Consider the following 18,056-nt stretch of genomic DNA (forward strand, 5'->3'; position numbering starts at 1 on the left):
ATAAATGGCCTGTATTTGTATAGCACTTTACTAGTCCCTAAGGACCCCAAAGCGCTTTACACAACCAGTCATCCACCCATTCACACACCCATTCACACACTGGCAATGGCAAGCTACATTGTAGCCACAGCCACCCAATAATCCTTAGCTGTTATATTGGGCCTTGCTATGGCAAACACCATTATTACAACGTATGTAAGACACAAAAACATCATGTCACTCCATCTTTAGTGTCTCTTCTGAAACTTTCCGTTACTTGTTATGAGCTAAAGAAGGAAAAAAACCATGTTTCCCAGTTTATTGAATAGCCCTCTGTGAATAGAATACACAATTTTTACAAATCTACTGACACAATGTTAAAAGCCACTGTTAAGAGAAGCTGTGGAAAATGCAGAATTATTCCCTCCTTCCCCCAAATTTACATCCTTATGCTAAATTTTACATTCATGTAGATTTAATGAAACATGAGAAAACAAAAAGTTTGGATTCAGGCAGTCTTTAGATTCACAATACAGAAAGATTGATATTTATTACTTAAAACATGGACAGAATGACTTTAAATAGCAAATAAATTACACATTTAAAACAGTTCTGAGTTTGGAGCCAAGTGAATATATGTGTGTGATAAATCCAAGTCATTAAAGAAATTTATTAAAGCTACAGAATGATATAAATAGACTTTTTCTTTACGAGTACCGATATGCTCACCACACTAAGTCGACCCCTAGACTGAAATCCAAGGCACACATCTTATAAAGATGCTGCTTCTCTCCAGTGTGCTGCCATCTGCTGTGAAGCTGATGGTGCAGGTAAACAGGCTCAACGGCACAATGTCATTTCACATGGTGAAGACAGAGACTTGCCTTTATGAATGGAATCAATACAGGAACACAGAGCTACAAATTTGCATAGATGACTTAAAGGAGAGCAAGAATTTTTTTTTGCTACAACATTGTAAGTTCTGTTACACTCATATGAACAGCAGTGAGACATGCAGGTCTCTTTCACCCATTAAGATAACACCATACATGTGGTCATATTAAAATAGTTACTTAAGATGCAGCAAAGACGCACTTTTAAACTTGGAAGGAAATTAGCTTTTTGTTTGTTTATATTTAACATGCACTGAATAGTTTTTGGTATGTGACAGCTGGTCTTTTATAAAATGATTTCAGAAAGCGACTGGGCTCAAAGAGCAGATCAGCTCGATGAAGCCTGTCCTAAGCAAAAGCTACTGCCTGGAGTGAGGAAACACCTGCCTGCTGTGTTACACAACAGCACATTGGACCTCGTTTATTAATACACTACGGTGAAAGGTCCACTGAGTCCCACTGTTGTACAATGCAAATGGTGCATGGTGTGTACAAAAGTAAAACTGCATAGCAAAATGTTCTGGAGAGAAAAATAGATTTTTTTTTTTTTTATATCGTCACAGACATTACAGACCAGTAGAGTGAATCAACTCGGTTCCATTGTATTGCTCATTCTGCAGCTTCCTGCCTTTGTGTACTCAGTTCTTGTGCAGTGTTTTGCATAGATCCAAGAGCAGTGGTGGAGCAGCTCATGCAGAGAGGGGAGGGTCAGATATATTTGTTGGCCAGGTTCTGAACATCGTTCTTAGTGAACTGTGTGCTCTGCACGGCTGAGAGATCCTCAAACAGCTGAGTCATGTGGTGACGCTCTTCCTTCTCCAGCAGCATTAGTACAACCTGCAAACAGTGCGTCAGCGTTTATCACCACACAGACCGCTTGATTGCAAAATCTTACAAACAAACTTTAGCTTTTCAGACCATATTTGCATGCTAATCTTACCGAGAACCTGTCAGCAGTGTGCAGATGGTTGAGGTGTTGGTAGACCAGATAAGGGTCTTTCTCCAGTAGGTGTGAGTGCAGGGCCTGCATGATGAAGCTGATGGTGTGTCCATCAAGCTGGGTGCTCAGGAACTGGGGAAGCATCTCTGGGGCCGTGGAGGCCAGTAGTTCCGCGCAGGCCACTGTGTTTCCAGAGCTACGAGCCGCATTCAGGGATTGGCCGAATTCATAGGCGCTGGCCGGCTGGAGGTTGATGCTGATGTCTTCTCCTTTGCAGCTGTTTTTGGAGTTAGGGACAGCGGTCACATTCTCGTCATCCTCAACCTGAGGAGGGAGACGGACATGGGTGAAACATTTAAACAGGAAAGACAAAAATGGAAAGCCGGTCTCTGTCAGTGAGTCACAATCTGGGAAATCTGCACCACCTATTGCCTTAATTAGGAATAATTTGTCTGGGATGCAGTGATTGGATCTATAAGCTTCCATCTTTACCTACTGGTGTGCTGAACCTGAAGAAAAGGAAAACAAGAGCTTCATAACAATCTGTAGCCTTTTAAACTTGGAGCACAGCCACTTTTCACTCTGGTGTTCCCCTGAAACTGAGACTGAGTTTTGAGACCCAGATAAGCAGCATAAGATGCATGGATACAATTTTACACTTTAGCTTTCTCCGTGTTCTCTTTTGTCTTTTAACAATAAACTGAAAATGGTACATCTAGCCCCACTCAAGCTTTAATTTGGTGCTTTTATTCTTCATTAGATCATTAATAGTAAATGAGGATGGAGCACAAAGACGAACGGTACACAACAGCTGGGAGCGCTGCACTTTATGATCTGTGCTAGGCTAGAATAAAACCAGAGCTGATCAGATTTCACACGGTATCCCAGCAGGTGTCAGGAGTAATCAGCTAAAAACACACAACTATTCAAAGGACACTTGTTGACCATAAGTCATGATTCTTCAGTCCCCATCATTATAATGCCTCTTCTTCCTAACCACACGTGTAGACTCTCTAAAGTCAAAAGTGGATATGTCTGTTGGATGCAATAAGGGGAAAATATTTATTTTCAATGAAAGTGAATAAACTGTACTCACCTCTGTGATGGGGACTGTCTTCCTGGGTTTGTTTGGTGAAGTGCTGGCCAGACTCTGTCTGAGCAGCTTGGTGACCTCCTCCAGCTCCTTCTCAGCCTCCTGCACGTTGGGATCTTGCTGCAGCACTTCCTGCAGGTCCGAGCTGCAAGCCAGGTAGTCCTGATGGAGGGAGACACCGAAAACATACAAAGAGAGCTTTATGTATGAAATATGTGAAAGGGATATTTTACTCCTTAGCCACCCAATAAAAAGAAATCACTCCCTTATGGCATTAGCCATTAAAGTCCAGCTCTATTCACCTTGAGACCTTTATTAGCCATGGCTCGTCTGTAGAAGGCCTTCTTATTGGTTGGCTCCAGTTTCAGTGCTGCATCACAGTCCTGCTTGGCCTCAGCGAACCTCTCCAGCTTCAAGTAGCACAGAGCTCTATAAACACACACACGTCAATTGTGATTTTTATTTTTGTCACTGGCACCTAATCACATTTGACACGTGACTCAGAAGTATCATGAATTTGTGACTCACTGCAAATCAGGTTTTATAATAACAGCTGAAGCCATGCCATCAGCATTAACAGAACAGAACATTTTCCTATGATGATGAGATTTACGATTTACACCTCAGAGATGTGCTTCTGGAGCCCCTTTTCTAAATGAATCTTCATGTTTTTAATTTTTTCAAATGGCTCTCAGCAGCTGTGCACCAATGGCGTATGGATGTTTGCTCTGGTGTGGCTGTACATACAATCTGTTCTCACAGCAGGGCTCCACATGCACATGCAAACACCAACACACAATAGGAAAACATTCACGTCATCAGTTTCTTCTGTGACCTGATCAACACCATCTATGTACTATTGTGTTGTGCACCAATTTACCACCAATACACACTAATTTGGCAGCAGTGACAGGTGGCACGACTGGATAGGATTAAAAACAGAGCTGAAAGCACGGCTGACAAATGACAGCTGGCCGTCGTTAATCGGCCTTTTTTAAATTCAGTTGAACAAATTTTGGGGATTTTCAGGCTGTTTTCCCACATCAAAGTGAACCAGTGGCAGAAGATGTGATGAACAGAGGGGAAACGAGACCGCAGGAACATGTCTGTTCATATTAAGGTGAGAATTAAATGACTAACCTGTTGGTGTAGATAGTGCATTCCTCTGACTTTAGCTTAAGGCATTCTGTGTACTTTCCCAGAGCATCCTGGTATTGGCTCTTCTTCACAAAATCGTTCCCTTCTTGTTTCAAAGCTGAAAAACGGACTTCGGCTTTCCTCTCTAGAAAACAAAACAAAGTGGTGATTGCTAAACATCGCTTACTCACACAGACACGAGGTCCATTCTCCTCCATTTTGACTTCATATATCCACACTGACACTTGCAATACATTTTAACTGACCTCGCTTTTATAAGCCTGTGCTACACAGCTGGAGGGTTTAAGCACTTGAAATTAATGCTGTGCTAGCTGGACATGAGCCACGAGAGTTAAGTCAGCAATCAGTCCCGGTGTGGACCGAGGGTTAATCAATCTGCTGCAGAGTGTCTGCAGAGCGTCTTCAGGGAGGTAAAATTATGCCAGCAGTGCTATTCTTTCATTAGAGTCTAAAAATAGCATAGGTAGAAAAGCCCTGGGAGCAGAGAAACTGCATGGTCAGAGGTGACACGTCCACTTATATAAAAAATAGGCCTTTCAAATTTTCCTCCAGTCACAACAGGAAGACTTTTGTTCCTCCATCGCTGTATCAAGCAGAAGAATGGTTCAAAAACCGAACAAAGGTAGCTATAATGTCAGAAGAAAGAGCTGCTCGAGAAAATGTTTGTTAATGCTGGATGTAGTCAACATTAGATTTTATTCAGTCATCATAACCGCTGTATGTATAAATGTCCCAGCTACTCTCCTCATTGTCCCAGCTCAGCGATCAACACTTCTGACCCTGACTAACTCTGTGTTTCTGGGGACAAACATTAATTAAGCATCATGACTCTAAAAACAACAGACCTGCATCCCTAGCAGCCTTCTCTGCTCGAGCTTGGAGGACCTCAGCGCTGGGTGGCTCCTCTCTGCGGTGCTGCTGAGCCGACAGAGGCACCAGAGGGATCTCGGGAAGTTTCTCTCTCCACTCTGGCCCGTCTTGCTCGATGAGCAGCCGGGTGATCCTAGAGGAGGACGTGATTCAGTCATTGTTACAGCACACAGATGAGAGACATTGATAAGGCTTACATAGCGTGTTAAAGATGCATCTAATCCACCCTGTTCCACAGTTTAGGGAGTTTATGTCTTATTGTGTAACTTTGTAGATAAATGTGGGGATGAATGATATCTTTGACCCTCTGGTACTCCTGAACACAAACCAGCCAGGTGAGTATTGCGTAACAGAGAAGGGACACACAGTCTGAGAGACATGATTAGCCTCTAGCCGGAGCTACTTTTGACCAGCTAAATCTGTTAGTCTCTAATAAGCCTGTGTGTAATGGTTACCATGATTTGTTTTGATTTAGTCTTCTAAATATGCTATAATTCCATTTCTGGATTTCAATTATAGAACATTTTCAAATTTGGAAAATACAGCAGGTAGATAGAGTAAGAAAATCTCCATGTCTCATCTGTCTTTTTATTTCCTTTGCTGTAACAGCTAAAGATAGTCTGTGTCCACCTTGTTTAAAATAGATGAGAAATGCACTGCCATAGACATGGGTGCTGTAAAATTCAATACTTGCTTTTGAGATGCCAAATGTTAATGAGTCTGTTAGCTGAGGTGAGAGGTGGACATTATACCTGTTGACACTGTCGTGAGCTGCCTGCACGCTCACGTCTATCTGCAGCACAGTTTTGTAATCCACGTAGGCCTTTCGGTAACGCTCCAGGGACTCATAAGCCATGGCACGGCGGAGGAGGGGCTTGAGGGAGAATGGTTGCAGCTCCAGGGCTCTGATTGGAATAAATAGATGCAATGAGACAAGAGCAAAGGATCGAGTCTGGTGCCCCTGCTGTCGATGCTAGGGCAAAGGATGTGTCTGTACATGTTGTTTCTGAGGTAGTGAACAAGTCTAAAGGTGTGATTCAAGTTTTCTATAACCCCATCTTTCTGCAAACACATCAAGTATATTTAAAGGCTTTCATATGGGAGGCTCCCTTAAGTTAGCCCAGTCTGCTGCTTATAAACCACTTCTAAAGAGATTAATTACAATCCCTTACGACACACCCAAGTGCAAATCCCCTCCCACTCATAAATGATCTGAGATCCTCTGCTGAGACTGGTATATGATGACGCTGTCTGCAGAAATTTGTAGCAGTTTGATCTTTAAGATGAAGCACAAGGACAAGCGTACATTTGCCTTCCACAGCTTTTCACATATCTTGCTGAACACTGGTAGAGTTTTATCAGTTCTCTCACCTTGTGCAATCTTGTATGCAGTCTTGACTGTTGCCATCTTTCAGGTAGCAAGCTGCTCTGTTGGAATATAGAATACAGAGATCTTCTGGACTATCAATCCCTGCATAGAAAATAGAGACCAATATCAGAAATGTAATACACAGCTTGGAAACAGCACGCATAGTTCTGCAGTTATCTTGGGGGTGGAATACAGAATATCTGCAAAGACATCATGAACTCAAAGTTTGAATCGTGTACTTATTGTCTAAAACAGACTGTTTAATGTGCTCTCTGAGCAGCTATAGAAGCGCTGTAGAACGTACAGAGCTCCTGTCATGATGAAATAAAGAAACTTCAGTTATTGGAAGATACTGAGCTATCATTTCTTTTCTTTCAGATTTATGAATACAAAGTGACAGACACGCATACACACACATGTTAAATGTTTTACTAGCTTTTATCTGCAGGTTAAAAGCTAGTATATGTGTAATATAAATATATATATATATATATATATATATATGGGTCAAAATGGGAGATGCCCCCAAGGGTGGTGGAGAATGACCGAGCTAAGATCCTGTGGGACTTCCAGATACAGACGGACAAAATGGTGGTGGCTAACCAACCGGACATAGTGGTGGTAGACAAACAGAAGAAGACGGCCGTAGTGATCGATGTAGCGGTTCCGAATGACAGCAATATCAGGAAGAAGGAACACGAGAAGCTGGAGAAATACCAAGGGCTCAGAGAAGAGCTCGAGAGGATGTGGAGGGTGAAGGTAATGGTGGTCCCCGTGGTAATCGGAGCACTAGGTGCGGTGACTCCCAAGCTAGGCAAGTGGCTCCAGCAGATCCCGGGAATAACATTGGAGATCTCTGTCCAGAAGAGCGCAGTCCTGGGAACAGCTAAGATACTGCGCAGGACCCTCAAGCTCCCAGGCCTCTGGTAGAGGACCCGAGCTTGAAGGATAAACCGCCCGCAGGGGCGTGCTGGGTGTGTGTGTATGTATATATATATATATATATATATATATATATATATATATATATATATATATAGACATTTCCCTTTGAGATTTTGACAACTGACTCGTGCAAAGTCCGCACGCTGTTTCTCTCCACCTGCCTTAACTTAACAGTGTTTTCTTCACTATCACAGAGTTAAGCAAATCACACAGGTCTACGGTGCATGTTTCAAACACAGCAACATTATCCTGCTACACTAAACACATTCATGTCAGTGTGCTGCCTCATCAGATGAAAACAGATTATGGATGATGACACAGCGTGGCAGTGATGATGATGTCTTAGCAACTGAGAGCACTTAGCGAGGTTATTGTGACAGTAGATCATATAAACTACAGCAACTGTGTGCATACCACAACTACGAGACCTGTCAAAGTATCTTGAATGTCTCGTTCAGTTTCATTTCTACTGAAAAGAGCCTTTTTCACAGATTGGAAAAAATTCTGCATGTGTAGATTAGGTCACATCTGTTGTGCTTCCCACAGTAATCCAGATAGATGATGCCCAGCGACTTTCACAGTCTTAACTGAGTATATTATGGCTGTCCACAGAAAGAGACACAAGGCCATATATTTAACGGAGAGTGAGCAGAGGTTTCTCTTCCTCCATCAACTGCTCGTCGTCTCACTCTCTGTGAGAATTATTGCTGCAGTCCTACAAATTCAATTTCACAGTGAGTGGTTAGAGGTCATGTGACTTGGACAGACCTGAGCTGAGAGGCTTAGCACCAGACTAAAACAGCAACACTGTCTGCGTACAGCCACAGTCCATCATCCCAGGGATAAGTCACTAAATATTAACATCGTAATGGATCTTACTAAAATTTTGAATACTGCAAATAAACTGTTCACACAAAAATGTGAAGTCTGAGACTGAGAATTTGAAATTGTTTATGAGGAATTATTTCCATAGGGAAAATGATTTGTATTGCTATCCTGTTTTCATGTGTAAGTCTCTGCAGTGTGTTAAAGTGACAAAAATAAAGACAAGCACTGACATTATAGCTACGACCCTATGACCTTTGATTTAAAGTTAAATTAAAGTATGACACCATAGAAAGCTGTTATTAAAATATGATGATGAATAAACAGCTGAGAAAACAGTCGATCAGTTCTGATTCATTTGTCAGCTCATAACACACTGATATGAGTAAAAATGTTATGATTAGTGACACGGTGGCACACAGGTAACTTCTAACCAGCAACCTCACTGTATAAAACTAATTAAATAGTTTTTTCTTAATATTCTAAAATATTACAAACACGATCAACAGTGAGTGCCCCTGAGGCTTACCTGAATCTGTATAGCCCTGAATGGCTTGTGAGTATTTCTCCAGTGCATCGGCAAACTGTCCATTTTTAAACAGCAGGTTTCCTTCGTTCTTTAGCCGGGCCAGGGGTGGGGGCAGGGCCCCACATGGGGCATCAAGGTTGACAGTTTCTCCAGCATTTCCTCCAACTGGAGTTGCCTTACCGCTGCCGCTCTGATCACCCTGAACCGAAGCTGTCGAGCCTCTCTTGCTTGATCCATTGGCTATCTTTTCCTGCGGGACTTTGTACTTGTCTGAGCTGCCTTTGTTCCTCCTGTGTTCATGGTGGGAGCTGTTGGACTCGGCGTGTGGACCCCCGTCCCCTCTGCCGTGGGGCTTTTTATGAGCGTTTCCCATGTCTCCCCTTTCGACAGGAGTAGCTGATCTCTCCTCCCCTCCCACGGGCTGGCTAGGTTGAACCAGACAAGCTGGAAGGGAGAGGGAGGGAGGGGAGAAGCAGAGGGAGAGAGACAGAGAAGGGGAAGTCACACCCACAGGAAAGAGTCAGCAGTTACATCATAGTGTGGGAGGAGAGGAGCACATGACACGGAGCCACTTCAAACAGGGAGTTCCAGGAAGTAGAGATACCAAACAGTGACTTATGAAAGGGCTGTGTGGGGGTAGGGCAGAAAACACATGCATGCACTGTTCCTTCACCCAGAGAGACAAGAGGGGAATTTCCTCTATCTATAGGACAGCAGACAGAAGGGGATGTGACTAAAGCACTACTATTACCGGCAATGTTGGAGCTTCCTAACATGCTCTGTATAAATCGTGACTGTATTAGAGGGCAAATCCTTCAACTTCTAAATCCAGCACAGCTATAAAGACACAAAAAACTTTCTGCTATAAAGTTAAAATTTAACACCTCATTCAAGTTACATAAATTAGAGTAGCAATAGATTTGAGTCCAGTTAAGTCAGTGGAATGACTTAACTTGTTACTTTTCATTAAATGAGAATATAGATAAAAATATATCTCCAGTAAGGGAAAAATCTCATCTGGGAAATGTGTACCACAGTCTACTGGTTTACCTCATTCACTTCCTGCTAGTCTTGCTAGCTAATATGAAATCAACAGTGAAATAAAAACATGTCAAATAAAGGATCAATGCACACTTTTAACAAAAATCTAAGTTTCCTCTGAACTCATAACTTACCTAAGCTTGACTATAACTGAAAAACGATTTCACTGCATGTTAAATAGAGAGTAAGCAACATTTAAATCAGTTGCGGTTTGATTGATTTTTGGATGCAAATGGGTTATCATAAATGGCCATTAGCGCCGTTATAGTCTCTATGTCTGTGTTTAAGGATATTGATTGTTTTTAGTAGTTCAAACAATCACCAGTTTTATGAGCTTTGTTGTCACTGTCAGTCTGGTTATCCGCCTCTTCTATCTCTTGGATGAGGATTTTTTTGCCCTTGCGTTGCTTCTCTTGTTGGCATTCCTCCATCTTCTTCTCAATTTGAGACAAAAGTTGCTAAAACACAAACAATTCATCCATTAGAACATCTCATGTTTTGTTTGTCACAACTATTCATATCACAATCTATGCTAGATTACTTAGTTGTAGTGACTGGTGTATGTATAACTACAAAAAGGAACATTTTCTTCCCATTTACACCTAAATTATACTCAAATAAATAGAAACAGAAGTTAAACAATGCAATTAAAGGGGACGGGTAAACACAGCACATCCTGAGCTGTTCCACTGATACACATCTGTTAAAAAAGCCACATCATCCTCTATTTATGGTAATGACAGTAATGAAAGACTTCCAGTGATAGACTCACTAAATCACTCAACTTTCACAAATACAGTGACACCTAGTGGATGAAAGGTAGACTGGCGCATGATGAACATGCCTCAGTACCATCACCTACAGTTGCAGGGGTGTTCTGTGGCTCTTCCCTGAGCACCGTCCTCAGGTCTTCAGTGGCCATGTGGAAGTTGCCCATATGATTATAAACAACAGCACGACGAAGCAGGGCTAACGGAAAGAAGTGCATTACAATATGTAGCACATACACTAATGCTGCTGTAGCTAAAGTATACCACATCATATAAATACATCTAAAAGTGCAGGTGTATTTATTCTGGAAGCATTATTGTGTTAGAAATTATAGAAATAACATTAACACACCTTTCAGATTGCCCGGTTCTAGCTCGAGCACACTCAGGCAGTCTTTCAGGGCATTGTGCCAGTGCTCGAGCTTGATCTCTGCCTGGGCTCTGTTGTTGTATGCAGCCACAGTTGTTATAATGGAAAGGCTCCTGTAATGGAATAAACAATAAAGCAAACCTCTATTTACAGTGAGATTATTGCACAAACACTTACTACTACAGCTACAATGAAAGATGACAGTCTACTACTTACAATATATACCAAGCAAAATGATAAAAAGCCCTTTAAGAGGTGCTAAGTGCTTTCTGCAATGAATGAGTTGTTTAAAGAACCTGACCTGGAATAGTATGTGACCGCCTCCTCATAATCCTTTGCTCTAAAAGCTTCATTGCCTTTGTCCTTTTCACGATTTGCCAGGAAGAGCTTCTCCTGTTGTGACAGCACTGGATGGATCACAGGGGAAACCTTACATGTTACACAAAAATGCCAACACACCTGATGTACGTTGTATGCTTAATAATTACTGCAAAAGAACACTTTCTATCCACAATAGATTACATGAAGTGTCCACTTGAGTCTTGATTTTAGGATGTCCTGAGTTTATAATTGCAGGTGGATCAGTTTTGTCCACATCCTCCTCTATTTTCTCACATTCTTTTTCCACATCGAACCTGGAAAGAAGGTGTAAAATATACACTTAAAGGTCAAGTTTTTAAACTGTGGATCACTGTAATGGAAGCAGTTTAGCTTTAAAGCCCTTTTACAAAGTAAAAAGACTTGGGAAGCTTTTATGCACAGAGAATTCAGCTGCTGCAACAGTGGGGTCTTTCTTCTGAATATAATAGACAAATGTGGAGACAGCATGACTCACTTGTCCCATTCTCGGTAATCACGTGGTAGGGCGCATTTTGAGGGTTTCTTTCTTTCTTGTGGAACTGTTTTCTATCATGAGAAAAAACTCTGTTTGAATATTTGTCTTCTATACATATATGTAACTGGTTATGTACTGTATATGCCTTGATTTTTTTTACCTGGCTCAGAGGAACGAAGCAATTGAAACCTCTTACAGGTGGCATATTTTCTTTCACTAGATCATCAAATACTGACTGGTGTTTCAGGGTTGTTTCAGTCTTTTTGGTTTCTTCTTGCCATCTCTGAGCAAAGTATTTAGAGAAACAGCCATGTGAGAACAAAGTAAACAGGATTTATTTATTTTTTTAAAAGAAAGAAAAAAATGTGTACCATACTTTCAATTCATCCTCAATTTGGTTCCACTCATCTTTAGAGAGGCTGGCTGCTGTGGCTACAGGCATTTCCTTCCTAAGAGCTCGGCTCTTAGGGTCCAGTTTCTCCAGGTGACTCTCACAGAACTTGATCAGGTGAGGATAAATGCCCTCTTCGCCAGACCTTTAACCAAACAAAAAAGAAAAATAAGGAATAGCTTTTTTTGCAATATTTTTCATTCACATTTGCCAGCCTGTATTTTGTTATGACATGCACTATTATCCCTCTGCAACTGATGACAAGTGTTACATAATCTATTTGCAATATAGCACATACATCTTACCATCTCAGTGGAGAGTGAGTGAAACTTGACATGATGATGAGTTTATAACCTTCATAAAGAAAAACCTCACCAACACTATAAAGGGACTGGACTGACTGATTGCTTTATTTTGAGCATGTAAATATAAATACGATTAAAAAAAGCAGCAAAAGTCCATTGAACACAGGTAAAGGAAGAAAAGGGACAGTGAGTTTCCTCCAACAACACTATATCGCTCAACAGACAGTTACCTCAGTGTTCTCAGGATCTTCTCGAGGTATCTCACATCTTTACATTTTTCAATGTAATCGTAGTCCAGGTGCTCCACAGGAACCTTGCCCCTGTAGTCCACAGTGGTGGAGTGACTCTGAAGGGATAAAACTGCGTCTTCACTCATTTCTGGAAAGAATTTACACAGTCAATGTGTCAAAAAGTGTTCCATAAAAGGGAGACATGGCAGTTCTGCATTATATTTGTATAACTTACCAGCTTTTTAGCTAGCTACCTTAACTTTACTGGTAATTTTAATAGTTCGTCAGAAACAGCTAGGTTCTATAATTAGGGATGTAACATTCGGGAAAGGCAGACTTATCTCTTAAGTGTCTCTTGAGTAATTAATGCAAGATCACATTAATGTTAATAATGTTAAGCAAAACTAGTTTACCTGCTCCCGTTTGGCTGAACGCTCATCGACAATGTGGTGTGTATTGCTATGGTAACCACACACGGACGGAAGGCCGGTAGCGCCGAGAGGAAGCACGTGACACAGCCAACAGAGGGCTCCAAATTTGAAAACGTGGCTGGTGAACATGAGAAAACAGGAACAACAGCGGGGGGACAGCTGAGGCCTGAGGAAACAACATCGCCTACAGAGGCCACGGCTTTTTGGAATAGCCCCGTTTTAACTTCAGGTAGGTATTTGTTAAATATTAAGCGCGTTTATTCCCGAAGAAGATTATTTTGTCGAGCTTAAGGTACAGGTGCGTGGAATTCACCGACATTACCTCGTACTGGTTCTAGTTTCAGGAGGCTAACAACGTTGTGTTAGTAAACGTGGATGGCAGACAAAAATGTCAGCCACATTTTTTTTCTTTAATTATAACTCGGTGTTTGACAGATGTTTTACGAGGCCCACAGTTTTTTGTTTTTTTTTTTGTTTGTTTGTTTTTTAATGGCAATCATTTTTGCATGGCATTTCAGGCTTAACACAGGTGTAACTGATTAGTCATTCACTGTGCCATTCCGGGTCCCCTTCAGTCACATTAACAGGAGGCTATTTCAGCTTTGACGGAGCATCACTGCTTTTAATTCTGGAACCGGTTTTTATCCTGTCATGTCTTGTTAAAATGGCTGCTCTGACCCTCTGAACTAGCATAGAGGGTGAAATTACACTGTAAAATGCGCACGCACGAAACGTCGTCGGGTTTTTGTTTTGTTTTGCTTTTGGATGAATTTTACTAATATCAGTTTTGCGTGTGTTTACCAAATAATTTTGCCTTGTCATATTTCTTCAGACGGAATTAAGTGTGAAAATAACGAGGAGTAAAATGATGTTAAAGGTGGTGTATACTGTCAGTCGGGCTCTGTCGGTGTCTTTTGGCGGTTATGGAGCTCTTTAAAGCGGCATCAGAGAGGGCACGAGACGGGGGGATTTAAATCGGCAGCAGCACGCGCTCTCATAGCAACGCGGATGAAACAGCTGAGAAGGATCAGAGATAAATCAGCTGTCTGTTGCTTTCTGATATACAAACTGCTACTTTTATACACTGAAAACCACCGTAAGATTCGGGAGATAACTTTTATTTTACTGTAAGTCAGTCCAGCATGAGACGCCTTTTAAAAATATAGTTTTTAAAAGTATTTAAGCTAGCGTTGTATGTGTTTACGGTCTCTTTAAGTTCATATTTGCTGTGCTGAAGTAGTTCTGTTTATTATATTCTGTTTCACTCCAGGTGACTTGTAATCCCCTGGAGGCCAGGCTAAGGTTTGTTGGCGCACTCAGGAGGAAGATGCAGTGCACTCCTGAATCTAGTCTTTATCTTGATGGCTCTAAAGGGCAGCACTGCTACGATGACTGCTCTGACAGTGGATACTCAGGTTTTTTCCAGAGCCCACACAGCACCAGTGGAGCTGATTCATGTAGGTCTTTGTCTCCGGTGGAACTGGATGAAACGCCCAAAGAGAACCTCCGGGTTTCTGTCACGCCAAAGAAGATCCGAGAACAAGTCAGATTTTTGGGCAGAGACTCCAGGAAGGTTTCAGCTGTAAGCTGGTGTGAAACTCCTAAAATATGCAAAAGGAATACCTCACTGCGACAGAGACTTCTACTGTGTAAACCCACTGTAGATGTCAAAAATGACAACACAAGATCACCGTGCACCAGAGGGATTGAATCCCCTGTCAGTGGGTCTGAACCCTATTTGAATACATCATTTGACTCTGTAGACACTGAGATGGGGGCATCAAGCACTTTAAAAGTGGGCCAGGACCTGCCACTATCAGGCAGGAAGCGCCGTGTTCTGTTCACACAGGTGAGGACCTCAACTCTTGAAGATGGCAAGCACAACTGTTGTCACCTTCCCAGTTTTGAGAAAGAAGCCTCACTCACAGATCTAGACATGAGTGAACACATTTTTGCATCTGGTCAATGTAATGTCAAGACTCCAGGCTTCAACGAATTCCTGCCCATCTCTAAAGAAAACTCTCAGTCACCACTGGGCAGCATGACAGATAATCTATATAATGGCTCAAGTGTCTTGTGCACACCATCATCTGCACATACACCCAGCTATATCAGGTATGTGTTTTATTGACGAAGAAAATAAAACTTTAAAATATTTAAACACAGATTAACTCCTTTCTGACTTTTAAACAGGTCGTTGAGTGAGGACAGCGGTTTCAGCTCAGTGACTCTTGATAAATCGCAAGACTCCACAGTGGACCATGATGGCTCGTTCCAGGAGCTGCTGCTGTCTGCCTCCAAAGGAAACTCTGAAACTCCAAATCCAACAGAGGGAAGGCGCCGCTCCCGTTTGCAGCGTCAGCACAGGCTCTCTACGCTTAAAGAAGGTGGCTCTCAGTCTGAGGAAGACCCAATGGACAGAAAGCATCAACATCCTTATCAATGTTACAGCCATTCTAAAGAGGATGAGGTTTTTGCTGGGGATATCACCCCTCGCAGTGTCCTCTCTGTTAAATGTGGTAATGCCGTGAGCTCTGATTGCTTGGGCTCAGCAAAAAAAGATTATACCACCCCACAAAGAGTGACTAAAACCAAGGCACAAGACATGACCCCTTGTTCTACAGATTTTGGCAATCCAGATATCACACCACTCAGGATGACTCCAGTTAACCTCTCTCTGACTCCAGCGCTGCAGCTGGTTCAAGCTATGTGTCAGCACCATGCCCAGATGTTGGCTGGTCAAAGTCCAAGCCTGAAAGAGCAGCTGAAGTCTGCAGCAGCACTGACCAAGACCCCAAGCACTCTTCGGACCACTATGCCATTGGCAGGGCTGATTGGCAGGAAGATGGGCCTGGAGAAGGTGGACATACTCACAGAGCTGATGAAGAGGAACCTCAGGCACATCCTGGCTGTTATACTTTGCCAGATGGACTCTGAGAGTGTCTATAGGTGATGTTTCCAAATATACATTTTTATTCACACAATGTTTTACAGCGCATATCATCCATGCTTACTTGCCACAGGTTGCAGCTCCTTTCCCATTTGGTCACTGATTAATAAAATCATGACTACATTTTTAATGGAGTAAAGAATAATTCAGAGTCCTGTAGAATGATCGCAAGGTGATTGACGCTGAGCTGAAACATACATGTTGTTATAACAGTGTTTATGTTGTATAAACGATGCAATTATTAGTAAAAATCAGTGGAGTTTAGCTTGCATTACAAACTTGTGTTGTCTAAAAAGTTTAGTGAGCTGAAAATATTTCTCTCATACTTTGTTGTTTTTCACAGGTGCAGCTGTGTTTGCAAAAGCTGGAATCAAATTCTCCAGCAAGACAAGCTAGCTAGCACAATGAGAAGAAGCCACCTGAGTCAAGTGGAGGCTGCTCTTGAGGTAAGAGCCAGGCTATGGCTAAAGGTCTTATAAGCAGGGCTGCACATAAGTGGTCCGCAGGTGTGCATTTGCTGTCAAAATAAAAGACGTGCACCAGATAAGAAGTTGCAACGCGCGTTTGCGTACATAAGATTTTCTGGAGGAGGACACACATTTGTTTAGAACTCTTAAAAATGTTGAAGAAGCAAACTCCTTTAAGAAATTGCTTTGTTGTTCCTCCACCTCCAAAGAAATGTCAGGAGTCCGAACAGCAAAAGAAGCGCGTATTCTCGGAAAAGTGGTTGCAGGAGGTGAGCTGGCTTCAAACAAATGATGAACGCACAGAGATGTGGTGCAGAATATGCCGTGAAAATCCCACTCTAGCGGACAAAAACTGTGCCTTTTTATATGTATGCAAACGCCCATTTCAGCCTCTTATCTTATTCGCTTCCTATTTTGACAGCGAATGCGCACCTGCGGACCACTTATGTGCACCCCTGCTTATAAGAGTGTTTGTTCAGCTCTGTAGCATTTAGCTTTCTGTGTTTTCAGTTAAACACAACATCTCTGTTATCACAGTCTTTGCTCTGTGGTCATCAGTGCATACGTACATCAAAATGAGTCGGCGTTATCACAATCTCCATCACTGTCACTGAAATGACTCTGAACTTATTTGCTGTCGTCTTATAGCTTGGTGCTGCTGTCCATGTCGCTGATGCAGAGACCAGAGCCATGTTGCTTAAGCGATCAGCTCTGAAGACAGTTCAGGCCCAGTCTAGGACCTCCAGCTACTGCACTCCACAGTCAGGAAGCAGGGCTTTAACGCCACTGCAGCTCAGCGCCTTGCATTCAGACAGCAGCAGCAAACGGGATAAATTTCTGGAGGTAAGTTACAAATCCATTAAACTGCATTTTCTTGAACATGGTACAGTCATGCTTTGAGGCATTTCTCATCAAACATTTATCAAAGTTATTTTAATAACTTCTTTTTCCTCTCAGGTTGCTAAAACCCTCTTCAATGATGAGTGCCTCAAGCCTTGTCCGAGATGTCAGCATCCCGCAAGATGCCATTCAGGCAAAAGAGAGGGAGTGTGCAGCAGAGCTGACTGTGGATTCCAGTTTTGCATGTCATGCTTGTGTACTTCTCACGGCTCTAGAGAGTGCGGTAGTCACTCTGCAGGCCGTCGCAGAAAGGACATACTTCCCGGAAGCGCTCAAAGCAAGCGCAATGTTAAAAGACTATGAACAAATTATTCCTGCTTCATGAAGTCACTTTAATAATATCTATTTTTTGCAAGTTTATAGATGGCAATAAGCAGCGAGGAAACAGATGTGTAGTACGTGCGGTGTCTGTACTCTTCAATGTTTGTTTGTATTTCTTTACTTATCCCATCCTACCCCTTTCCTTTTTTGATATAGTTCTTACTTGTATATTTTTTTTAAATTATGCACTGAAGGAGGTTTTACCAGCAGATAAAAGGATTTCATTTTACTGTTGTATTTTTCTATGCACTGACTGTACAGCATGTTGGGTTTTTTGTTTTGGAGCTATTGAGATTTTCAGCTTTTACAAACATGTTTTCTAGATCGGTTTTAAAATAAACTTGATATATAGTAAAACTTTTTTTTTCTTCTTCTTTTCTTCCCCTACCCGTGTGCTGCGTCACATTTGTGAGGATTGTGTATGTCGCTGTAACATGTACAAAT

At 42.0% G+C, this 18,056-nt stretch overlaps 2 protein-coding genes across 4 annotated transcripts; one reads left to right on the top strand and one right to left on the bottom strand.

Annotated features, from left to right (window-relative positions):
• Nucleotides 1-283: 283 nt before the first annotated feature.
• Nucleotides 284-13,103, bottom strand: spag1b (sperm associated antigen 1b). 2 transcript variants are annotated; one of them, XM_085290661.1, is made up of 19 exons: nucleotides 12,957-13,103; nucleotides 12,544-12,659; nucleotides 11,994-12,153; nucleotides 11,778-11,900; nucleotides 11,618-11,688; nucleotides 11,305-11,417; nucleotides 11,084-11,189; nucleotides 10,765-10,895; nucleotides 10,505-10,611; nucleotides 9,965-10,100; nucleotides 8,602-9,045; nucleotides 6,305-6,404; nucleotides 5,686-5,838; nucleotides 4,909-5,066; nucleotides 4,046-4,187; nucleotides 3,208-3,334; nucleotides 2,909-3,067; nucleotides 1,813-2,136; nucleotides 284-1,709 (listed from the first exon to the last, which is right to left on the bottom strand). In XM_085290661.1, exons 1-19 carry the CDS (start codon nucleotides 13,101-13,103, stop codon nucleotides 1,581-1,583), a joined length of 2,946 nt encoding a protein of 981 aa, XP_085146787.1. In that variant the 3' UTR covers nucleotides 284-1,580. The 2 variants fall into 2 exon arrangements, with proteins under 2 accessions (XP_085146787.1, XP_085146788.1); XM_085290662.1 differs by having other exon boundaries at nucleotides 12,544-12,691; nucleotides 12,957-13,043.
• fbxo43 (F-box protein 43) lies at nucleotides 13,056-17,967 on the top strand. Of its 2 annotated transcripts, none has more exons than XM_085290664.1 (6): nucleotides 13,056-13,203; nucleotides 14,245-15,089; nucleotides 15,168-15,923; nucleotides 16,268-16,370; nucleotides 17,040-17,234; nucleotides 17,349-17,967. In XM_085290664.1, the coding sequence occupies exons 2-6, from the start codon at nucleotides 14,302-14,304 to the stop codon at nucleotides 17,592-17,594; spliced, it is 2,088 nt and encodes a 695-aa protein (XP_085146790.1). In that variant the 5' UTR covers nucleotides 13,056-13,203; nucleotides 14,245-14,301; the 3' UTR covers nucleotides 17,595-17,967. The 2 variants fall into 2 exon arrangements, with proteins under 2 accessions (XP_085146790.1, XP_085146791.1); XM_085290665.1 differs by lacking the exon at nucleotides 13,056-13,203 and adding an exon at nucleotides 13,310-14,101.
• Nucleotides 17,968-18,056: the final 89 nt, after the last annotated feature.

This window comes from Mchenga conophoros, linkage group LG11 (genome assembly GCF_057382185.1).
Source record: "Mchenga conophoros isolate Kocher_MC1m ecotype Shallow Benthic linkage group LG11, M_conophoros_male_GT1.1, whole genome shotgun sequence".
Taxonomy (NCBI): domain Eukaryota; kingdom Metazoa; phylum Chordata; class Actinopteri; order Cichliformes; family Cichlidae; genus Mchenga; species Mchenga conophoros.